Source organism: Brassica rapa, chromosome A10 (assembly GCF_000309985.2).
Source record: "Brassica rapa cultivar Chiifu-401-42 chromosome A10, CAAS_Brap_v3.01, whole genome shotgun sequence".
Lineage (NCBI taxonomy): Eukaryota > Viridiplantae > Streptophyta > Magnoliopsida > Brassicales > Brassicaceae > Brassica > Brassica rapa.
Window position 1 is genome coordinate 15,019,675 of NC_024804.2, and position 24,379 is coordinate 15,044,053.

At 39.9% G+C, this 24,379-nt stretch overlaps 5 protein-coding genes across 6 annotated transcripts; 3 read left to right on the top strand and 2 right to left on the bottom strand.

Annotated features, from left to right (window-relative positions):
* The first annotated feature begins 479 nt into the window (after window positions 1-479).
* Window positions 480-5,878, top strand: LOC103845756 (PH, RCC1 and FYVE domains-containing protein 1). Its single transcript, XM_018655591.2, is given in 10 exon segments — window positions 480-1,074; window positions 1,387-1,473; window positions 1,621-1,692; window positions 1,694-1,714; window positions 1,931-2,011; window positions 2,105-2,299; window positions 2,386-4,497; window positions 4,736-4,882; window positions 4,965-5,347; window positions 5,444-5,878. Coding segments are annotated over 10 exon segments (3,315 nt in total). The 5' UTR covers window positions 480-993; the 3' UTR covers window positions 5,580-5,878.
* Window positions 5,879-6,100: 222 nt separating this feature from the next.
* Window positions 6,101-8,157, top strand: LOC103845754 (ABC transporter G family member 23). Its single transcript, XM_009122640.3, has one exon. The coding sequence runs from the start codon at window positions 6,157-6,159 to the stop codon at window positions 8,062-8,064; it is 1,908 nt and encodes a 635-aa protein (XP_009120888.1). The 5' UTR covers window positions 6,101-6,156; the 3' UTR covers window positions 8,065-8,157.
* A 43-nt stretch (window positions 8,158-8,200) lies between these two features.
* LOC103845757 (protein SMG7) lies at window positions 8,201-13,209 on the bottom strand. The gene is made up of 8 exons (XM_009122642.2): window positions 13,052-13,209; window positions 12,391-12,495; window positions 11,607-12,209; window positions 11,396-11,518; window positions 11,066-11,283; window positions 8,878-10,985; window positions 8,665-8,779; window positions 8,201-8,555 (listed from the first exon to the last, which is right to left on the bottom strand). Exons 2-6 carry the CDS (start codon window positions 12,460-12,462, stop codon window positions 8,903-8,905), a joined length of 3,099 nt encoding a protein of 1,032 aa, XP_009120890.1. The 5' UTR covers window positions 12,463-12,495; window positions 13,052-13,209; the 3' UTR covers window positions 8,201-8,555; window positions 8,665-8,779; window positions 8,878-8,902.
* A 751-nt stretch (window positions 13,210-13,960) lies between these two features.
* LOC103845758 (rho GTPase-activating protein 7) lies at window positions 13,961-20,149 on the bottom strand. Of its 2 annotated transcripts, XM_009122645.3 has the most exons (23): window positions 19,810-20,149; window positions 19,145-19,181; window positions 18,925-19,001; window positions 18,757-18,827; window positions 18,608-18,686; window positions 18,390-18,519; window positions 18,125-18,244; window positions 17,794-17,871; window positions 17,613-17,668; window positions 17,459-17,528; window positions 17,179-17,266; window positions 16,795-17,038; window positions 16,665-16,710; window positions 16,492-16,598; window positions 16,033-16,377; window positions 15,768-15,817; window positions 15,534-15,594; window positions 15,374-15,457; window positions 15,154-15,264; window positions 14,898-15,067; window positions 14,714-14,783; window positions 14,421-14,630; window positions 13,961-14,344 (listed from the first exon to the last, which is right to left on the bottom strand). In XM_009122645.3, the coding sequence occupies exons 1-23, from the start codon at window positions 19,861-19,863 to the stop codon at window positions 14,144-14,146; spliced, it is 2,559 nt and encodes an 852-aa protein (XP_009120893.1). In that variant the 5' UTR covers window positions 19,864-20,149; the 3' UTR covers window positions 13,961-14,143. The 2 variants fall into 2 exon arrangements, with proteins under 2 accessions (XP_009120893.1, XP_009120891.1); XM_009122643.3 differs by having other exon boundaries at window positions 16,492-16,710; window positions 19,810-20,148.
* Window positions 20,150-20,455: 306 nt separating this feature from the next.
* Window positions 20,456-24,299, top strand: LOC103845759 (calcium-dependent protein kinase 34). Its single transcript, XM_009122646.3, has 7 exons — window positions 20,456-22,940; window positions 23,101-23,253; window positions 23,336-23,451; window positions 23,543-23,710; window positions 23,795-23,922; window positions 24,002-24,101; window positions 24,176-24,299. The coding sequence occupies exons 1-7, from the start codon at window positions 22,154-22,156 to the stop codon at window positions 24,275-24,277; spliced, it is 1,554 nt and encodes a 517-aa protein (XP_009120894.1). The 5' UTR covers window positions 20,456-22,153; the 3' UTR covers window positions 24,278-24,299.
* Window positions 24,300-24,379: the final 80 nt, after the last annotated feature.

Here is a 24,379-nt window from a genome sequence, read left to right on the forward strand (position 1 = left end):
CTGCTTTTTATTTTTTTGTAGTTTTTCATTCTCCAAATATTTTAAAAACCAGGAAAATAACATCTTAGAAATTGTTTTTTTTTTCTGAAAGAAAATCTTAGAAATTGTTTGAGGTCAATAACTTGCAGTGCCGGGCCTGAAAATAATAAGACCAGAAGCAATTAAAATAATTATGGCCCATTAATTGATTAAAAATAAGAATATAGGAGGTGAATGCCAGAAGCTTCGAACTGCAAACCTTTTCTAACTAGCATATTTGCATTTACCACTAGACTACTTGTAGATTAACAAATCTAATTGGCCGAAATCTTCCTTATAAAAATGAAGGCCGGAAGCTGGAGCTTCCTTTGCTTCCCCTCAAGGCCGCTACTGATAACTTGTATATGAGATGGTTTTAATTTTTAGACGAGTTAATATTCCAAACTAATACAAGGAACCGGCCGATTGAAAACATAAATATAAACACGAAAGGTAATATTCACATTAGGCTTTTGGCGAAAGAAAGAAGATAAATTCGTCAAAAGCGTTTCAGGAAAGTGACTGACTGATTTACTGACATGATTACAGATTAGGGATACAAAATATATTTATCATGTATATGTAGAAACCATAGAACTCTGTATATCAAGTTCCTCCTTGTCGATGTATAATAAACCCGTAATTAACGACAGTAAAGCAGGGATTTATATATTAATTAAAACTCAATAAATAATAGTATTATTATTTGCAAGGAAGAAAAATAAAGTGTATCTTTTTCTCTAGTGCCTTTCGGTCGAGAGTAGTAGTAGAAGATCATATTCATATTCATATGCATATGCCTGCCTCGTCTCTAGAATCTAGATTATTCACTTCCTCTGGCATTTTTGTTAATTAAGCAAATCAACAGAACAACTCCATTTTACTTAAGCGGCGGCTCTTTAGCTGTTACTGTTGGGATTGATTTTACTGGAGCTATAAGAAGAAGCTGCTCTGCTTTGAAAATTGTATAGGTATATGTGGACTAGGAAGGGAAGAATGGCGTCGGATCTTAGCAGAGCTGATCCTGTAGTTGCGAGGGATATTGATATTGAGCAGGTTCGTCCTTAATGCTCTTTTCGTTTAGCACCGTTCGTTCGTTGTTTATATACTCTCACTCTATTCTCTTGTTTATGATTCTATTATATAATAAATAAAATGCAATTCCTGAATTTTCTTTTTAGTTCATGATTTCTTTTTGTTTAGTCAAGAGTTCTATCAGGTGAAGTTTCGTATTGATCATCTCTATTATCTTAGCAGCTCATTGTTCATGGTGTTGGATTGAAATTCTTGTGTCTCCTCCACCACTGCTTCTTTAATGTTTTGTTGTATCATTCATTGTTTCTAAGCTGCAACTAATTACTTTTCAGGGCTGTCACTGCCCTGAAAAAGGGAGCTTATTTGCTCAAGTATGGAACAAGGGGAAAGCCTAAGTTCTGTCCTTTTCGCCTTTCTAGTGTAAGGATTTTTTGAGCATCAAACTCTTTCCGCTCTCCTGTTTATTTGTGGATTCTTTGCGATGCTATATTGCGTCTCTGCTGCTTAATGTCTGTGGGGTCTTATTGTTCTGTGTCTAAGTAAACACCTTTGTCCTGTAACTTTCAGGATGAGTCTGTTTTGATATGGTTCTCCGGGAAGGAAGAGAAACATTTGAAGCTGAGCCATGTTTCTAGGATCATGCATATCTGGCCAGCGCACTGTAAGTTTTTACACCTGTGGACAATGTCAATCACTTCTCCCCTGATCTGGCATTAAAAATTGTTCAGAATAAGTTTCCTGAGACTAGTACTGTTTCTTATGTCAGTGTCATTTGCATGAGCTAATTTTCCTTAGATGTAGTAGGTTGCGTATTTGGATCCTGCATATCTAGTGTGATATTCTGATACCTCCTCCATCCATTGCGTTTCTCTTGCAGCCTATTTTTCAGAGATGTCCACGTCCCGAGAAGGAATATCAATCCTTTTCGCTAATACACGACGAGAGGTCATTGGATTTGGTGAGGTTTTTCTTTTACTGTTTCTCTTTAAAATCGTTATTATCTAAATCTGTTATGATTGGAAGTTCATTAATTAGATGTTTTATTTCATAGATATGCAAGGATAAAGATGAGGCTCAAGTGTGGTTTACTGGTTTAAAAGCCTTAATCTCCCGTTCCCATCAACGGAGATGGAGGACCGACTCAAGAAGTGATGAGACGCCATCCGAAGCTAACAGTCCCAGGACTTATACTCGGAGAAGCTCCCCTTTACATTCTCCCTTTAGCAGCAATGATAGTTTCCTTAAAGTACTAGAATGAAATGGTCCATTTCATCTTTTATTCCATTTCATTTCTGCATGTCTTAACTAAGGTAATTTTCTTTTATCGTTCAGGATGGCTCTAATCACCATTGTCTTCACAGTCCGTATGAGAGCCCGCCTAAGAATGGCATTGGCAAGGCATTTTCAGACATGACATTGTATGCACTTCCTCCAAAAGGATATTTTCCTTCAGATCCGGCAAGTATCTCAGTTCACTCTTTGTCATCCGGAGCCTCGGATACCATACACGGTATGGATGCTTTTAGAGTTAGTCTGTCAAGTGCTATTAGTTCTTCGAGCCATGGTTCTGGTCATGATGATGGAGATGCGTTGGGAGACGTTTTCATTTGGGGAGAAGGAATAGGTGAAGGTGTTTTGGGTGGTGGAAACCATATAGTTGGAAGTTCGTTTGAGATCAAAATGGATTCCTTAGTGCCAAAAGCTTTAGAATCTTCTATAGTACTTGATGTCCAGAATATTGCTTGTGGTGAACAGCATGCTGTTCTTGTAACAAAACAAGGAGAAAGTTTTTCCTGGGGAGAGGAATCTGAGGGTAGGCTTGGCCATGGTGTAGATTCCAATGTTCAACATCCAAAGCTTATTGATGCACTTAGTACCACTAACATTGAGCTTGTAGCATGTGGCGAATACCATAGTTGTGCAGTTTCTCTATCAGGGGATTTATATACCTGGGGTAAAGGAGATTTTGGTATTCTGGGACATGGAAATGAAGTCAGCCACTGGATCCCGAAAAGAGTTAACTTTTTGATGGAAGGGATACATGTTTCATCTATCGCTTGTGGACCTTACCACACAGCTGTTGTGACTTCTGCTGGGCAGTTGTTCACTTTCGGTGATGGGACCTTTGGTGTTTTGGGCCATGGAGACAGGAAAAGTGTTTTCATACCCAGAGAGGTAGACTCCTTGAAAGGTCTTCGCACTGTCCGGGCTGCCTGTGGTATATGGCACACAGCCGCAGTTGTGGAAGTCATGGTCGGAAGCTCGAGCTCTAGTAACTGCTCTTCAGGAAAGCTCTTTACATGGGGTGATGGTGACAAGAATCGTCTTGGTCACGGTGACAAAGAACTGAAACTTGTGCCTACCTGTGTTGCAGCTCTTGTAGAACCTAATTTTTGTCAAGTTGCGTGTGGACATAGCCTAACAGTTGCACTAACAACATCGGGCCATGTCTATACTATGGGTAGTCCTGTTTATGGCCAGCTCGGAAACCCACATGCTGATGGAAAGTTACCAGCCCGCGTTGAAGGTAAACTTCATAAGGGTTTTGTCGAAGAAATTGCTTGCGGAGCTTATCATGTTGCAGTTTTAACTTCGAGGACTGAGGTTTACACTTGGGGAAAAGGATCAAACGGTAGACTAGGCCATGGGGATGTAGACGATAGAAACTCGCCAACATTGGTTGAGTCGCTTAAGGATAAACAGGTGAAAACTATTGCATGTGGCTCTAACTTCACCGCAGCTGTCTGTCTTCACAAGTGGGCATCAGGGATGGATCAGTCAATGTGTTCAGGTTGCCGTCAGCCTTTCAATTTCAAGAGAAAGCGGCACAACTGCTATAACTGTGGACTTGTGTTTTGCCATTCCTGCAGTAATAAAAAGTCCCTGAAGGCTTGTATGGCACCGAACCCGAACAAACCATACCGAGTGTGTGACAAGTGTTTTAACAAATTGAAAAAGGCCACTGAAGCTGATGGATCATCTCATTCTTCCTTGAGCCGAAGAGAAAGTGTCAACCAGGGATCAGATGCAGTTGACAGAGACGAGAAGTTGGATTGTAGATCCGACGGACAGTTAGCTAGATTCTCATTGTTGGAGCCTATGAAGCAAGTGGACAGCCGAACCAAGAAGAACAAGAAATACGAATTTAATAGTAGTCGTGTCTCACCAATACCAAGTGGAGGCTCTCACCGAGGTTCACTGAACGTAACCAAGTCTTTTAATCCAACTTTCGGATCATCAAAGAAATTCTTCTCAGCGTCTGTTCCTGGTTCCCGAATTGTGTCTCGGGCAACTTCACCAATATCAAGACGCCTAAGCCCACCAGCTCGCTCAACAACGCCAACTCCCACTCTTTCAGGACTAACTACACCAAAAATTGTCGTAGATGATACCAAGAGAACCAATGATAACATAAGCCAGGAGGTGGTTATGCTAAGATCTCAAGTAAGCAACTTTGTTTAACGATTGTCCAGTTGTGTTTCTGGTTCATAACGATTACTTTCTGCATTTAAGTCATTAGGGAACAGATCTTCTGCTTATTTACTTTAGCACTTGTGTGCTTAGATGGACCACACAGGTGGTGAGATAATGCTCCTCGAGTTGTATAACGATAGAACCATTTATAGTCTCATTAGTTGCAATTTGATTCCTTTGCTAATTCACTAGTTAATACTTACTACAGGTTGAAAGTCTTACACGGAAGGCACAGCTTCAAGAAGTTGAACTGGAAAGAACAACCAAACAGCTAAAGGAGGCACTAGCAATTGCTAGCGAAGAAACAGCGAGATGCAATGCAGCTAAAGATGTGATTAAATCACTTACCGCTCAGGTAAAGTTTTCCTCTGTGCTATTTTGATAAATAAATAAATGATGTTATGCAACTGACTGATTGTTACTATGAAACCATGCAGTTGAAAGACATGGCTGAAAGATTACCTGTTGGATCAGTTCGGACTATCAAGTCTCCTTCTCTTAATTCGTTTGGTTCCAGTCTTGATTACGTTTCCCCTTCGTCTAATACATTAAACCGTCCAAACAGTCGAGAAACTGATGCTGACGTCCCAAGCACCGTTCCAGTGTTTTCTAACGGGACCAGCACGCCTGTTTTTGATGGTGCAAGCTACCGACAGCAAGCGGATCATGCTGCTGAATCGATAAATAGAAACAGCACTCGAGCAAAAGAAAATGAACCCCGTAATGAAAATGAGTGGGTTGAAGAAGATGAGCCTGGTGTGTACATCACTCTCACAGCCTTAGCGGGAGGGGCAAGGGATCTCAAACGCGTCCGTTTCAGGTACACTTCTTCTTTCTGATTGTTTTGAGACTTAATTTGAATGTTTATTGTTTAGTGATGAAATGAAACATAATCTGAGGATGATTGTGATGGCAGCCGAAAGAGGTTTAGCGAGAAACAAGCAGAAGAGTGGTGGGCAGAGAACAGAGGACGAGTTTGCGAACAATACAATGTACGTATAGTTGTTGACAAATCAAGTGTGGGTGTAGGAAGTGAAGACTTGGCTCATTAAATTCTTTTGCTTTAGCCCGGGTTTTCATAGGTTTATTGGTGTTTATAACAAAACACAAGAGAGAGCCATAGAGATTAGGAGTGTTTTTACATCTTCATTCATTATAGTTTGGTGTGTTCTTCTCTTGTAAATTCTTCTGTAAATTCTATAAGCATGCGCTGTCTTTCTCTATAAATGCTACTAATTGATGTTGAAGGTTTGGAGCAGACTGTGAAGCAAACAAGAAGGATATGTATAAGAGAAAACAACACATTGTGTAGTGATTATACCATTGGAATTACATTTTAGTAATTAATACACATGACTTTTTGTTTGTTTGATACACTTGCATGTGTTGGTCAACGACTACAACAGTTTTTACATATGTGCTATTCATATTTCAAAGTACATATTAGATATGAGAAACTCACCAAAACCAAACAAAATGACCAACCAGATAGAATTAGAATACATAGCTTCTGAAGAGTTACACCAACCTCTGCCTACCATTAAAACTTGTTTCTTTTGTTGGTCCACCAATTCTGAGAAAAAAAAAGACTCATAAAAAGCATTTTAGTAAACATTCTGAGATGAAGATATGAACAACACACACACCATGGCTTCTTGCTTCCACCCTCCTCCTTCTATGAGCACAAACCGCCACGAAGAAGACTCAATCATACTCTTCTCATCCTCAAACTCCCCCGACGAATACTCCTCAGCTTCCTCTTCCTTCTCCTCTTCACCGCTCCCAACACCTAACCGCTACTCCCTAACCGTCGCTAACCTCTCTTACACCATCCACCACGTCACCATCCTCAAATCCGTAACCTTCACAACCGAACCCTCAAAACTCCTCGCCGTGGTGGGCCCCAGCGGAACAGGCAAATCCACACTCTTAAAAATCATTTCCGGTAGAGTGAGCCACAAGGCACTAGATCCCGCCTCCACCATTTTAATAAACAACGGTAGAATCAGCAACAACAATCAGTTACGGAGACTGTGCGGATTCGTCCCTCAAGACGACGATCTCCTCCCTCTGCTCACAGTCAAAGAGACGTTAATGTACAGCGCCAAGTTCAGCTTACGAGACTCCACGGCGAAGGAGAAGGAAGAGAGAGTGGAGAGCTTGTTGAGAGACCTAGGCCTCGTTCTAGTTCAAGACAGCTTCGTTGGAGAAGGAGACGAAGAGGATCGCGGAGTCTCGGGAGGAGAGAGGAAGAGAGTCTCGATAGCCGTTGAGATGATCCGCGACCCGCCGATTCTTCTCCTCGACGAACCGACTTCCGGTTTAGATAGCCGGAACTCGCTTCAGGTCGTTGAGCTTTTAGCGAATATGGCGAAGACGAAGCAGAGAACCGTCGTCTTCTCGATTCACCAGCCTAGCTATAGGATCCTCGATTACATCTCCGATTACTTGATCCTCTCGCGCGGATCGGTGATCCACTTCGGGAATCTCGAGCATCTCGAGGACTCCATCGCCAAGCTAGGGTTTCAGATTCCCGAACAGCTGAATCCGATCGAATTCGCGATGGAGATCGTCGATTCGTTACGCGATTCGAACCAAACAGACTCCTCTCGATCTTTGCTATCATCATCGTCATCGATCGAGAACGAGAACGAGAACGATAATACGATAGCTAAGAAGCAAGAGTTTCGCAGTCTCTTCGACGTAGCGGAGATCTCATTCCTCTGCTCGAGGTTCTGCAAAATCATCTACAGGACGAAGCAGCTCTTCCTAGCGAGAACGATGCAAGCGGTTGTTGCGGGGTTAGGCCTCGGAAGCGTTTACACGAGACTCAAACGCGACGAAGAAGGCGTGGCGGAGAGGCTCGGACTCTTCGCCTTCAGCTTAAGCTTCCTCTTGTCCTCAACGGTCGAAGCGCTTCCTATTTACCTCCGAGAACGCCGCGTTTTGATGAAAGAAGCGTCTCGTGGATCGTACAGAATCTCGTCTTACATGATCGCGAACACTATCGCGTTTGTGCCGTTTTTATTCGTTGTATCGCTTCTATTCTCCATACCGGTTTACTGGATCGTGGGTTTAAACCCGTCGGTTCATGCGTTCTCTTTCTTTGTGCTATGTGTCTGGCTTATAATCCTCATGGCTAGTTCTTTAGTGCTCTTCCTCAGCGCGGTTGCTCCTGACTTCATCTCTGGAAACTCGCTTATATGCACTGTTCTTGGAGCGTTCTTTCTCTTCTCAGGTTACTTCATCCCTAAGGAAAAGATACCGAAGCCGTGGATGTTCATGTATTATGTTTCTCTGTACCGTTACCCTCTGGAGTCGATGCTTGTGAACGAGTACTGGAGCTTGCGGAAAGAGTGCTTCTCGGGAGGGGACATGGGGTGTTTGATGACGGGAGAAGATGTGTTGAGGAAGAGAGGGCTTGACAAGGACACAAGGTGGATCAATGTCGGGATAATGCTTGCCTTCTTCGTGTTCTATCGTTTTCTTTGCTGGGGGATCTTACTCCGAAAGTCTTATTCCAAGTCGACTCTTTAGAATTATTTTTAATTCTATACGAAAGCTGCATTATACCAATTGTTTTAGTGGACCATTAATACCTACTTCAAACGATTTTCAGAAACGCGATCATGAACTCTCCCTCTTGTAAAAAGAATCATGGACACAAACGAGATTGTTTCAACAAACGAGTACTTTTTATTCAAATCCATGTGCAGAGTTTCACATGTTCAACTTGAAACGACACAGTAAAACAGAGAGAAGTTTGAAACAAACATAGAACAAATGAGAGGAAACTGGAAAGCAATCCAAGAGAGTGAGATTCGCTGCAATTATTCGCAAGAAAATATAAATAGATATAAAGGATGATAAAGTGTGCTTCATCCAGAGCAAGCCACAACGTACGTTTCCTTTCTTATTCATCATCCACTTCAAGTAAGAGAAAGGCACTTTACTCCTATCAATTCCGTAGAAACCATTCATTCTTGTTACCATACATCTCTTACACCAACATCAGCTGTCTCCTGAATCTACCATCAATAACATTAATGGTTAGTATAGTAAACCAATGACTGCCAAAACATGTCTGAATGCGTAACTGCAACGCTAGCTTAAAGACAAGAGTGAACAAAGACTAACCTGTCAGGTAGGAAGTGCCCCACAACAAGCCAAGGCCACAAAGACTCCAACTAGATACTTCAACAGAACGAGGCTCAGTTGGAGTTAGGTAGCTGAGAACATACGTAACACTCACCTGAATCATTCCCCAAATACGTCGATCAACACCACAAGAGTAAGAGCTTACACAAAGCATTAGATAATAATGGAAAGGAGCTTTATGCCTACTCTTACCGTGTTACTCTCTTCCTTTCTGATCTCACACAAAGCGATGACCCGACCAACTGGGATGTCCTGGATATTGCTGGGGGAGTTGAGCTGACTGATCGTTTCCGTTCACAAAGTTATCTTCCTGAGGATGCTGAAAGTATGGAAATTTTGCTTGGACCTGTGACGCTGGAGCTTGTTTTCCAGGGAACGGAAAGTTGGCAGGCCCATTCAGTCCATTGCTGGTACCCATGTGTTCTGGCTTCCCAGAAGAACCGTAATTCAAAGAACTGTTGAAACCAGTGCCTTGGTGAGACTGGCCTTGGTATCCATCCAACCAGCTGTAATCATCAGCCGGTAGAGTGCTGCCAGACATATCCGGACCGGGTGTTGGCTCCTTTTGCAGCTTAGAGGGGACTGAGTTAAACCCAGGGGGTGGGCCAAGATGCTTGGAGGCTCTACCGATTGGACTTTTTCTTGCTAACGAAGATTGCACGCCAAGGCCATTAGAAATAATTCCAGAAGATGAAAAAGTATCAATTATGGGTGGCAGCATAGCTTCAGGTGTTCGTGACTGAGAATATGGCATACCAGCCATACCATTGACATTGAAAGACTGGTGGATCGGCAGTGAGTGTGCAGGGTAATAGGAGACTCCATGATTTCCTTGCATCTCATTCCTCATCACATGACCGTTACCCATCTGAGCAAAACCAGATAGGCTATTAGCAGCTTCTTCTGGTAACCACTTGCTAACACCGAGTGAAGCAGGTTGTGATTGGGCCAGTGAAACATGTGGAACCTGTCCTTGAGGATGTTGAAAGTGCATAGCCCGTGACTGCAATTGTTGAAGTAGTGCGGCCTGCGATTGTTGTGCCACCGGTGATTGCATTGGCTGAAGTCGTGCAGAGGCTAGCGATTGAGATGGCTGAGGATGCACTGCCTGTGTCTGAACCTGTTGCAACTGCACACCCTGGGACTGTGTTGACGGCAGAAGGTGTGCCAGAAGGTTAGAACCAACAGATGCAGGCAGTTGAATACTTGCGTTGCCTCTTGCCTGGAGAAGGAGATTTTCATGAAAAGCTGCATCTGAAACACTCAAAGCTTTGAAGTCCCCCACAGTAGCAACTTGATCAGGATTCTTGAAGCCTCCTCCATTAGGAACATATATTTGGTCAGAAGCCCCTTTCCTCTTCTCAGTAACCAGAGGTTTGAAAACAATTTCTTCATCATCATCCTCCTCACCCAAATGAATCTGCTGATATAGCTGCGTCACTGGCGTTATATGATTCATCATTCCTTGGTTATCTTGTAACGCATTATCAGCTTCCGCTGGGCTTGAATGAGAATCCAGCAAGTCATCTGACGGTTCAGAGCCAACAAGAAATTTCTTCTTCTTTGAATCAAAATACACATGACTCTGATCAACCTTGATCACACTGGTCAATGCTTTCCCGGCTGCTAGGATCCTCTTTATACGAGCTTTCTTTTCCTTGGGACTCTCAGTTCCAAAGGAATGTCTTCTTGAAAAGTCGAGAATAGACTGAGCTGGAAGCAATGGCAAGAATCCTCTCAACTCATAGTCCTCCCACAGTGCAAGTCTGTTTTCAGTTTCTCTTTCGTCATACATGCTCATGTTCGAGAAGCAACTCTCATCTTCAACATCATCAATATATATAGGCCCAAGAGACAAGATTTGGTTGAAGAAGACAACACACTGGTTCCAAAAGCTGCTTCTCACAGCAGTCCGTCTTTCATCCGGATCACTCCCCATTGCAACATCAGGACAGCAGGCCAACCACTCAACAAAAACTAAGACACCAGGCAAGAAGTAACTTGACGAAGGATCACTCAGTTGCGCACACTGCTCTATTACGTGCCCAAGTAACTCAAAACTTGCTGTTAAGGAGTTTCTCGCGAGCTCCACACGATTCACAATTTCTGCATATGACTGACCTTCCTTTTCTTTCTTCGAGTTAGCGACGCTAAATATAAGAATGGTCACGAGCCTAACAATAAAAAGTGCGCTGTCACTGGTGTCTTTACCAAAACTCATCTCTTCCTTTAAGCTCGAAGAAATCAGATCTCGTAGACTGCTGCTTGTGGAAGCAAGAACATCTGAGAATGTCTCCAGGCTGAACAAAGACGATAAATATTAGACCAGAGATCCAGTAACGGTGGCTAGAACAAACTAATTTTCAGAAAAAAAATTTACCTTGTTCTGGTAAAAAGAATCCCGTTTAGACGAACAAATCTAACGCAGAATGCTTTGAGCTTCTCATCTGCACTAGTTGCTTTATCCTTCTCAGGAGCAGCTACCACGTCCGCATCTTTCTTCGATGAATTATCTTGGCCTTTACCTCTTCTTTTACCAGTGGGCCTTCTAGGTGAGTCTTTGGGAGCCGCAAACAATTGGGCATAACTCAGACGATTCTGCTCAACCATACAAAGAGATAGAAATGTATTATATTTGGGTACTAAGAAAGTTAATAGCGATTGCCTTAAGCACCTAACATAATTACAAAACATAAGCTTATTAGTTAACCTTTTCAAAAGCAACAATCAAGTTGTCACGGGCAGTTGGGAAAGGAGTCTCCACAGCCAAACTCCGGAAATAACGATATGTTGCTGCAAACTCATCCCCGGAATAGGAAGCAATTATAGCAAGCTGAGACATTAAGTTGATACAGTTAGCCAAGCTGTACGACATAGCAGTATCAACTAAAAACATCACGTGAAAGAGAAAAGGAAATAACCTGATGATGTGGGTTTCCACTGCCTGGCAATAGAGAAGCTGCTTGCAAATAGTAACTCGAGGCAGCAGCATGCTCACGGTTCTTGGAATCCCCCTCTCCATACAATCCTTTATACCGAGCAAGATCACCAAGGTATATTAAGCAACGGTGACAAGATACCAAGCCTTTTTGAACTTCTGCAAACTTCTTTCCATCCTTATCAGCCAAATTTTGACTATCTTGACTCTCCGAAAAATAACCCAAGGGAAGCCCATACTTTGATCTAATTTTTAAGATCATTTCATGGTAAAACCCAGTTGCCTCTGAAAGGAAAGTTCTGAACTGGAGCTTGATATTTGCGACCCGGTCAGCCATAGATGGACCCTTTGAATTTTGAGCATTCGAGTTACTAGAAGCCAGGAGAGCATTGATGTGTGATCTAAAGTCTTCAATCCGTTTGTAATGCAGCTGCCACAGAGTAAACTCAATGTTGTGCTCCTCAGAAAATGTGTGATCTTCAAGAACGATTGCTTCATAGTTCTCACGAATTTGCTGCCACAGGTTCGGGTCAGAAGGATTCCGAGCCTGAGCAGCCTTCCTACGCTTGATTTCTAACTCAACAGTCTGCAAAGTATGGATATATTGTCACTGAGCTGAAGATCCAAAACTAACAAAAGACATAGGCTCAAGTAAAGAGACAACACGGCCTATACAACCCTACAAAGACGAGCTAAGATGAACCGATAAACCCTCTAAGAGGCATGTTAAAAACACCCAAATTCAGATAAGTGAAGAGAGGGAGAACCTTATCGAATATGGACTTGGCTCGCTCCCTTGGGGAGGAAGCAGTATTCTTATCCATCTGCAAAGTCATCATCCATTCAAATCTCTCAACGTTATTTCACACAACCTGCATTTAAAAAACAAAGAAAAAACTCAGTAAAGGGTCGAAGTTTAAACATATGCTCGTGTCCTTATCTATAACAATGGAGATAAAGTAATGCAATAGCTAAACAACACATACAGAATCTTATCTAATATAAGAAGCTTAAGCAAAACCAATCATCTAAAGTACTTGGAAGCTCTATACATACATGATTCTAATCAGATAAAGTTCCAATCAACTATGGAAGCATGTGTTCAAGTCAAAACCTTGAATAGAGAAATCAAGACCCTCTACACAAAACAAACGATTGTACAAGTGATCAACCAGAGATATTGACAAAGAAAAAAAAATCCTATTTCCGCAACAACAAAAAAATCAAAATCCTATTCGTCTCTGAATCTTTCGAAAGATAAACATGACTAGTAATCCGCAAGCGAGGATCGAAATCAAGCATCAATTTAGAGAAAGGGGAGAAAACCCTAATCTCAAGATTTTATTAAGAAAAAAATCAAAAAACACGATAAAGAAGAAAGCAACCCAAAATTGAAGCGAAATCCTTAGGAAACGTAAACTAAATTACCAGATCTGCGAATGGCTATGCGACTACGAGCAACGGAATGACAAATCGGTACGATGAGAGAGAAACTAGGGTTCTTATAGAGAGAGAGAGAAAAAAAAAAAGAGACGGTGAAAGTGTTTTGAGGTCGATTTTTCCTTAATATATAAGGAGTCAACACGAGGGAAATATAAAAAAAAAAAAAAAAAAAAGATTTATTGTCAAGTATTTTCTTTCCCTCGCTTTATGGGCTTTGAACGACGTCGTTCTTAGTCTTTTCTTTTCCCATGAATATTTTCAAAGTTGTTCTTTTATTCCTTTTTGGCATTCTTTCATTTTTTCCCTTCAACAACCAAAAATCTTTGAAGAGAAAACACACAATAAATATAAATTCAAGGGCTCTAATTCAGTTAAGGATTAAAAAAATCTACAACTGTAAGTACGTTAGAGTATCTCTAGTCCCACTGTATTTTTATTTTATTTGTTGAATAGTATATTTACTTTTTATTAATTATTTTATTTTTATTCTAAAAAGAGTAGAATTACAACAAAACCAACTTAGGGTATCTCTAACCATATTCTATATTAGTATATTTCAATCTAAAATAGAGTTTAGAGTAAAAATACTTCAATAATACTATATTTTTCATTATATATTCTATATATATAGTTAATTATAATATTTTCTGAATAAAGTACCAATGAACTCAACTCTAGAGTTATTCTATTTTATAATGAAAAATAAAGTGAATCATTGGAGATGGTCTTGATTATATTATTACTCCATTTTATAGTAAAAAATAAAATTTTATTGGAGATAGCATCACATGAAGTATGAACCGCCAAGACGAAGTAAAATACTATATTGATCAGTTAATTGGCTGGTCAGAGTCTAAAGAGACCAACGTCCATCCAGACGGCCTAACAGTTACATACTCATGAACATAACCAACCTCACATAGAACAAAACAAAACATACAAGTCTTTTATATACACAATGAGGTCATTCTTGTCTTCACGGAAGAAAATTATCAGAACAGATACGAAAACATCATTAAATCAATCACCCAAAAACACATATACAGAGCAAACATATACTTTATTATTCTCATAATGTTAGTTCCAAGGTGGAGAAGATGGCCTGTGTATGAAATCTTGAGAAGAAGAAGAAGAGCCGCCGTAGTTAAGATCCAAGCTATGGAGCTGCTCCATTAGCTGCGAGCGTCTTTCCTTGAAGAAATCAAGACGAGTTGTTAACTCTACCAGAGCTGCTGATGCAGCTGCTGACGGATGATTAGGCCTTGGGTACTCTGTTATCTGCAAAACCCGTTCATTTTAGTAGCATGTTAGGCGTATGCATTGTCATGAATTCATAATGAGTAGAAGGTCTTACATCTAATGCTCTTGAAGTGGACGGAACAGATGGAGAATCTGTAGTTGAGAACTTGTCTACAGACATCTTTCCAGACTCTCCACTGCTGCTTTTAGAGTCGACCATGTTAGTTGGTTCTTGTACTTGCTTACGAGACGGTTGCCTGCTATTGCCAACACCAAATGATCCTCCTCCTTTACTATTTCTCCACTCCGCTCCCAGTATATTCTCCTGCAGGTCAGACAATAGATTCTATTGGCTTAATCTTAACTTTGAAAGAGAATGATCCATGACAGAAACTTCAGTAAAAATACCTCGTGTCGTTGTTTCCTTTCATGATTTACAAAGGCAAGAGTGGAATCAAAATCTTGTTGAAGAAACCTTCTGCAGTAATACATAACCATGGTATTAGAGCAGAAACAAAATTTACATTTGAATCAATCACATTACAGCCACTGCTGATGAAATGCAATTAAAATATAAAGCAATACAACTCACTTTTGAGGATTGTGATTCTGGAGATACTGATGACTATCACGCGCGTCTGAGAAAGAGCCAAAGTTAGTCTGACGTTGCTGGCTAAGCTGATGGTGAAGTTCTGCCACTTTCTGCTTCAGCCTTGCCACATCAGCCTCAGCAAGAGCAATTTCCTCAAGTTCAGCTCTTGTCTTCAAATATTGCATGGATCGTTAATACTTTCACAAGAGCTCATTGTTCTAAAGAAAGATAATATTCCCCTAAAATCTATACTTACTTTCGAATCCACACCATGTGAGCTGAATTGTCCAGAGGACATGCTCAAACCAACCTCCAGTGCTGCTCGGAGATCTCTTTCGGCTTGCAACTGCTCTTGTAATCTTGACACCTGTAGAAATATTCCCCCATCAAACCAGAAGAACATTCCTTTGACATTAGGCTTAATTGTAGAGAGAGGAGATTCATAAACATGGATAGTTTGAAGAGAAAATTTATACATCTTGTTCAAGCGACAAACGACGTTCATGAAGTGCTTGCTTCCTTCTCTCCAAGCTAGCCTGTAGTATCGCATTACCTCTGGCCTATATTCGACAATGATGACCCCTGTTAATGACTTAGTGAAGTCAGATAATCAATTTCAAGGCAGCAGATGATTACCTCTTTTGCTATTCGTTGTCGCAATTCATTTTTCGTGGTCTCAAGCCTCTGTATAGCAAGCCTACATAGAATTTATGAACCAATTAGCAGTACACAAGCACCAAGCAAGAATAATCTCAAATGCCTTCGATTCAAGTCTAGACCAAATAGATGAAGAAGCAGATCAACATAGAAAGAGAATAATGCTAGCAGAATCATTTTCTCTCAATATACACTAAAGAGTGAAAGCCTTACTCGTCTTCTCCTGAAGAATCAAACGATCCATCTGTAGATCTCTTTCTGGCCTGTGACAAACAAAGAGCAAAGAAAATGTTACTGATGTTATTCCAATAGGCATTTATTCCTTATATCTAATATGACTATGCTAAGTCGTGACGTTTGTAATTAACTGGAGAAAAGAGATTTCTATCATGCACTCATTATACTTGAACTAATTTGTCAAATCTGACACATGTACATGAATCAGAACTATTCGATCAAAGATAAGAAAAGCACATACACTGCCACGACCCCAGAATGTTGCACGCTTTGAAGGAACAGAGGAAGGTGTGCCCTTATTCACTGACTTCTCACTTGATGATTCAAGACCAGGAGAAGCCAATGTATTTCCATGATTGAGTACATTTAGAACCTTCCCTGATTGAAAAGACTCGCCGCCATCTACTAGACATGAGTTTCCTCCATACTTTGTTGGATCATCACCACCTATCTGCTCTCCAGCTTGTTGATCCGTGGAGTTGATGAAAAGATTTCTCACAACATGATCTGTTCGTACGTTTGAATTACGTATTGGACCAGTTGTCTCTCTAGGTGATTCAATATCAGAATCATCAGCAACAAATCCCTACAAAGAATGTATTCAGCAATCATTACATAACTATACATTACCAACACTATACAAATAGATGTTTCATGTAAACTCGGCATGGAAGCGTGAGTATATTAAAGGAGAAATAACCTTGTATTCATAGAGATCGCTGCTTGTGCCACCGCTGCTCTCACTCATTTTTCCACTCAACGCACGCTCGTTATCATCATCATCTGTCACTGGCTCTACTTCATTCTCTGCATTATGATATTCATTTTTTGAGTTGTTGTCATCATCACTAGAATCATCAGGTCCACTATTACCAATATGCGACTCGGTCGACATGGAACATCTTTGAATATTTTCTTCCTGCAAAATTGCAAATATATAAGAAACTGTTGACACATCGTGAAAGCATATAAATTTGTATAAAGCTATCTGAGTGCGTCTTACATCAAAAATACTTCCATAATCCTCCAGGAGAACAGTAATGATGGCTTGAGCATTATTGGCAGCATTAGCAGCAGCAAGAAGCTGAGCAGAATTGTCTTCACCGCTATCAAATTCGTCATCTAGATCACATTCACCAGCCAGAAGAGGACGTAAGAGCAGAGGAGCCATGCAAGCAGCTACAGCAGATGGGCTCATTCGATTTTCGTGGGAATGAGACGAGATAGTATGCATCATTTTCAGAATCCTGAGGGTACAACGCAAATATTCAACGATTTAAAAAAACACCTCATAAAGCCCTCAGGACATTCATCTGGCCTGTAGAGTCAGACTTGATAGGAAACAAGTAACATCAACTACAACATCTAATATATCTTATAAACATACCGTTGTAGTAAACGTCTGTTAGGTTCAGGAAATGTTTCCGCTAGAGCAGAGCGCAATGAACTAATGCGAGCCTCCTTAGACTCGATTCCTGATCCAGCAAAATGATTAAAAGGAGGTAAAAAATCACAGAGCTTCAGTCAGATCTCCCGGAAAAATCTCCACAGAAGACGCATTTAAATAAAATAAAAATATATATATATATACACACACACACAGAGAGATCTGCATGAGTAGAAGAATGACTTCATCAGAGGAAGGAGAAAAGGGTGAGGAGACTCACGGTAAGCTTCCAGCAGGGCAGTACAACAAGATGCTGACACCGGTGAAGAAGGCAACTCCCTCAACACATGCTGCAAGTGGAGTGGAGTAGAATAACCTTAGCATTGTAACAATGCACAAACTAACAGAAGAAGAAGAAGTTGAGAGGAAACTACCTTAATGCAGTCTCCAATAACATGCGGATCTTCATCAAAAGCGAACTCCGTTTTGCCTAAGTATCATTTGGAGAGGAAGAAGATAAAATATGTAAACCGGGTATTGGAGGGAGAGCACATATCTTAAGTACCAGGGGAGTCTAAGAACATAATATAATAGCATGGAGAAGATTATAGGTACCCTGTTCATATTCTTGAACTCTACGTTCCACCTCTTCCACGTCAGCAGCCTGTCTTAATATTCCTTCAATTTTAGTTCCTGACGAGACAGAAGACCACGAAAACCAAAAAAAAAAATTTAAAAAGAAAAATGCATTCGAGGAGTATAAGTACATCTAATTATAACAACAAGCAAATTGTACAACAGATTGACTGAGACAATAGAATCATGGAGAAGACAGTTAATGAAGTATCGAAATGCATACTTTACATGCGTTAAGTACCCAGAAGGAACTACGGACACATTTTGATGCAAAAATCATATAGGGACGACCATGCAATCAAGAACTTACCATATTTCTCAATGAACTGAAGAGCTTTCTCGAGGAATGATGGGCTTCCATCAATATCTTCAAGAGCAAGTAAGATTGGTCTTCCAACAACCAAGGATTTTAATGGACGCTTATCCCGCCCTGGCAATGATGGACAATAAAGGCAGAATGGCGTATAAATAATAGAAAGAATAAATATTTATATGCATAACAAATATTATAAGATATAAGATGCGTATGCGCCAAAGTTGTAACATGGATTATAACAAACATTGATGAAAGGAACCTTCGATAGCCTCGTTAGTTTCAGCAAGGAATATTCCATTATGACCCATGCTGAGTGCTGCATTGGGGGCGTGTGCAAGAGCCTGCTCAAGAGCAGTTTTCCAGGCGTGGAGATCGTGAAATGTCTCAGCCTGAATCACAAAAAAAAAGAGAAGTTAGCAGTAGTATAAAAGATCATTTTTCGAGTAGACATCTAGGGAGAATGTATTGTCGAAGCACCTTAAGAGTGAAAGCTCTCCCATCACGCCCATCAGGAAATAATACGGTCAACAATTTTTTATCCTCTCTCACCACAACACTGAAAAACAAAAGGCACTGTAAGTTAAACTCCATGAAATTTTAAAATCGGTTAGCAAAATCCTGCATACCTTCCAGAGTTATTCAAGTCGATGCCACCAAGGGTTATGTTAACTTCACCACCCTTTTGTGGTAGTGAACCCTGTGAAAATTTTAGTTACAATACGATTATCATGAATCTTAACATACACAGAGCAAAACCAAAAGTAGAAAAAGGCAGTAAGGATGTAAATACTAACAGGGTCATTTTTGAAGAAGACCAAAGAGTTACGTGTGAGGATGAACCAGCGTTTCTTCCAAGAAGTCCACCCCAATCCTATTCCACAGAATGCCAAAATACAAAGTTAATGCACTATGCTATTCCGATAACCACAAGGAAATGAACAGCTGAGCAAAACATTGTGAAATGTGACAATTTTTAATAGAGAAATAGGGAGGCGCAGAAATACACAAGGATACCTTTGGATGATATGAAAAGTGGACCACTCTTATAAACCTGTCAAACAATTGCGAGAGTTACACGATATATTAGTAAGAACCAACAACTTAGTTACCAAATGTGCACTTAGAAAACTAGAGAAAACAGATAGTTGCAGAGACAAGTAAAGTCGATTGTTTCCAGTTCACATTGTGTAGCAGAAAGTGGCAAATATCAAAGATTAGAGATCTGCATTCCTACTCATTCAGCCATTTGAATACCATTATATCTGCCATGTGTCTCATTTCTAATTAACTGAGAAATCACTTCCCTAGATACCGTTTTGTGTGTATTTTACAATGTTAGCCAAAGAGTACACCACCGATCTGCCTAATTTATATATGGCTCTTCTAATTCTAACAAAACCCCTCAGCAACAATTATAGTTCGTTCATCAGAGTCTTCTCTTTTGATATTATGAACATGTACTCAGACACAGATACTATATACCTCACGTCAGCACTGATTGGTTAAAAATCACAGGAGGCGATTAGCCCAATAATCTTCCCAGAACAAAAGGATACGGAGTTAATAATACAAGGAACAGCTAATAAGAAACAACATCCGTATTCATCTGCTTCCAATGTACCCAGAAAATGAAAAGGAACAAAAACAAAAAAAAGTAGAAACCGAAGAAACTCCATTACCGTATTGGAAGCAGCACCTCGTGGCCGCTCCAAAGCAGCTAAAGAAGCCTCCATTGACTCAACAGCATAATCTCAGATCCAATTTGGTTTCGATTTCACCTCTTTTACAATAGAAAGAGACAAACAATCATCACCAACCCAAAGCCTCCTCTCTCTCTCCTCCAAGAAATTGCAGAATCAACAGCAGTGCCACCGATCAGCTGTCGCTGGATTCCTCCGTGTCTCCGCCGCGAGATGGAGAGGGAAAAGGAGGTTTAGCAGTAGATAGAGAAAAGAGGAAGGGACATTGCTTTCCACCTACTACTTCTGTTGTGTTGTGTTGTGTTGTGTTTATGAGAGAGAAAGATAAGAGAGTGGAGGGATTGGGTCGTGAGTGTCGGAGAAGTCACGGGTCGGGTCTGGTAAAACTTTAAGTCGTGTATTTAAATCAGTCCAACTAATCACCGTACGCCACCTCAGCAACAGCTTGTATGTTCCGCCTCTTCCCTCCTGCTCCATGACCTATTTTAATTAAATTCTGGATTAGGTAGGTTCTGTGTTTTTATTTAGTTTAGTTCCTCGTTACGACTCCCTTGTAACCGAATAATGTATTGTTCTTAACTTACTCGATTTAACTAATTAAACTACTAATCTACTGCTAATATGAAATGGTATGAACACTCCGATCTTGAATTATTTAATGTTCAATTTCATCCTGTTTTGGATCCAAGTTTGTGATATAACACATTGCAATTTTTCAATGTTATTATCGTTGAAGCATACTATCATTTAGCAAATAAATATGGCCCATTAAAAGGATATCCAAAGACAGGGTTAGTTCAACCATTTTACGGTCCATTCTTCAGACCCACCAGTTATTTGTATTTTTATAAGAAACAAGGAATAGTTTTTTTGTCACAAAAATAGTAAATGACCAAAAACAAATTTTATTAAAGAATAAAAATACATTTATACTCTAGAGTTAACTAATCTAGATTTATGTTTAGAGTTAAGGGATGACGTTTTGAGGATGTGAATTCAAATGTTTTAAAATAAAAAATAAATATTAAAATTTTCAAAATAAAAAAAAATTTATTTTGATCATTTTCTTTATTAAATGTTATCCTGTAATAAAAACTTAAAAATAACTATTTTAGAGAATTGCCATTTTTAGAAAGCACTTGGCTAATGAATAGCATACTACATTTAAAAGATACGTCTGATCAGACTCTCCGGTTAAGAAGATATGTGAGCTTGTTAAGGAGAGCATACTACATCATTGGATCAAACTATACATGGGTGGCACATTGGATTTGGTTCGGTTGATTCAGATTTTTGGATTTTCAGTATTATGCTCATAAGTTTCAATCAGGTTTTACTAATTATTGGATTGGGTTCGGTTCGGATCGGATTATAACAATATCGCTTAAAATATATTTTTAACTAAAAATGCCAAAAATACTCAAAATAAATAAAATATTTACAAATCTAATTAAAAACTTCTTAAACTACTTACCTAACTAAAAATATTCAAAATAACAAATAAAACAAACTACAAAAAATTTTGAAATATTGTAAAACATCTAAATTACCTTAACATACTTAACTAATTTCAGATGTTTTCGGATCTTAGTTTGTATCTCGAACAGGTTATCCAAACCCAAAAATACCAAGCTCTTAAGTTCTATTCCGTTTTTTGTATAACGGTTCGGATCAGATTTCAGTTTTTTTTATTCAAGTTTAGTTTGGGACTTCGGTATGGGGTAAAAATGCCCATGCCTAGATCAGACTGGTTACAAGCCTGTCCTTTTAAGGTTGACCCATCAATTCCTACTTACTGAAACTGTCCCTTCTGAGATTATAGAGCACTCTATCATAACCTCCATTTTTTCCTTGTATCCATTTCATAATCCAAAATAATCAGAAATCTTACTCGGAAAACTATAATATAAGCGCTTCATTTTAGACATTAGAATATACTACAAGCAACCTCCGAAATTCTCCACTAAATGCTCTCAACCTTTTGTAACAAATCCCAAAATAAGTAAATCTAATATTTTGCTTTAAATAACAAAAAGATACAGAGAGGCTTTGTGGTTCCTAAAGTCCCTCCCATCAGCAAAACCTATTATCGTTTTCAAAACTGAAGGACAGCCAAAATGAATAATACTTGGAAAAACAGAAAAAATACTATTAATGGCCATTCATAAGCAAAAACTCCTAAACTTTCTTGCTAAAGAAGAAACTCAGAACCTAAAAGAATAGACAGAGGAAGAAAAAAATTGTTGAGAACCTAAAAGAATACTATTAACATTGTATTTCTCTTCCTGGTTGAGAACTTACTTCCTCTCCCCTTATTGCAACAATGGGCAATTGTTGCGCTCATGGACGAGAAGAACCCACGCAGGAAAAAGGACTCGGAGACGGTGCAGAAGCCTCTGTGAAAGCCTCGAGACACTCACCAGCATCTCCTCCTCCCGCAACCAAACAAGGCCCCATAGGACCTGTCTTAGGCCGACCAATGGAAGATGTAAAAAGCTCATATTCATTAGGGAAAGAGCTTGGTCGTGGACAGTTCGGTGTAACCTATCTCTGCACACAAAAGGCTACGGGACTCCAATTCGCGTGCAAGACCATTGCCAAAAGGAAGCTGGTGAACAAGGAAGACATCGAGGACGTAAGAAGAGAGGTGCAGATAATGCATCACTTGACGGGTCAACCAAACATCGTGGAGCTCAAAGGAGCCTACGAGGATAAGCACAACGTGCATTTGGTTATGGAGCTTTGCGCTGGAGGAGAGTTGTTTGATAGGATTATAGCCAAAGGGCATTACTCTGAGAGAGCCGCGGCTTCGTTGCTAAGGACCATTGTTCAGATTATCCATACTTGTCATTCAATGGGGGTTATTCATAGGGACTTGAAGCCTGAGAACTTTTTGTTGCTTAACAAAGAAGAGAACTCTCCTCTCAAGGCAACAGACTTTGGGCTTTCCGTGTTCTACAAGCCAGGAGAGGAGTTTAAAGATATTGTTGGAAGTGCTTATTACATTGCACCTGAGGTTTTGAAGAGGAAGTATGGACCAGAGGCTGATATTTGGAGCATTGGTGTCATGTTGTATATTCTCCTTTGTGGTGTTCCACCTTTCTGGGCTGGTATGTCATTATCTATTTTTCAAAACAAAGACATAAAGAGGTTGATTTTTATCAATGTTCGAAAAATCGCTAGAGGGTGGTTAGGCGCCTTATAATGTTTAGGCGGGTGTCTAGACCGATTTTTTTAACACTGATTTTTATCATTCGTGTTATTTTTCAGAGTCGGAGAATGGGATTTTCAACGCCATTTTAAGTGGACAGATTGATTTTGCAAGTGATCCATGGCCAGCTATTTCCCACCAGGCTAAGGATCTTGTTAGGAAGATGCTTAACTCTGATCCAAAACAAAGATTAACCGCTGCTCAAGTTCTCAGTAAGCATCTCTTATCTACTATATATATTGCAGTAAACTATTTTTTAACATGTTTTTGTTTCCCTTTGTGTAATTTTAAAAGACCATCCGTGGATTAAGGAGGATGGAGAAGCACCAGATGTTCCTCTTGACAATGCTGTGATGTCAAGGCTCAAGCAATTCAAAGCAATGAACAACTTTAAGAAAGTTGCTTTAAGGGTAAACATTTTTAATCTCTTTTCTCAATATATATATATATGAGAATGACTCTTTGGTCTATGCATATCTCACTGAACTCATCAATGAACAGGTGATAGCCGGGTGCTTATCAGAAGAAGAAATCATGGGCTTGAAGGAGATGTTCAAAGGTATGGACACTGATGACAGCGGAACAATAACTCTTGAGGAACTAAGACAAGGACTTGCCAAGCAAGGGACAAGGTTATCTGAATACGAAGTCCAACAGTTAATGGAAGCTGTAAGTCTTCTTCTTGTTTTTGTATTCTATCTATCTATCTATATTAAGACGATAGAAGAACTGATTATTTTCTGTTTTCTATAGGCTGATGCGGACGGTAATGGAACAATAGACTATGGAGAGTTCATAGCAGCAACAATGCACATCAACAGACTTGACAGAGAAGAGCATCTCTTCTCAGCCTTCCAGCACTTTGACAAAGACAACAGTGGGTAAGTACAGTAACTAGCACATAGACAACAGTTTATCATAGTTGAAACCAGTTAATGAAATGATGGTCTTGGTTTCCAGATATATCACAATGGAAGAGCTGGAGCAAGCCCTGAGGGAGTTTGGTATGAGTGATGGCAGAGACATTAAGGAAATCATTTCTGAAGTTGATGGAGACAACGTAAGCTCCTTCTACTAATCTCTGAAAACTTCTATAAGCACATACACTGAAAATAAAACTAATTTAATTTGTAGGATGGGAGGATAAACTACGAGGAGTTTGTGGCAATGATGAGAAAAGGAAACCCTGATCCTAACCCTAAGAAGCGGCGTGAACTGTCTTTTGACACAACTTGAAGAAACTAAGTCAGAGGCACATGAAAAAAAAATGAAGAAGAAGAAAAGTTGTTATTGTAAAGTAGGCTTGGGTTGCTCATGATTCAACTGGAGAAGAGAGAT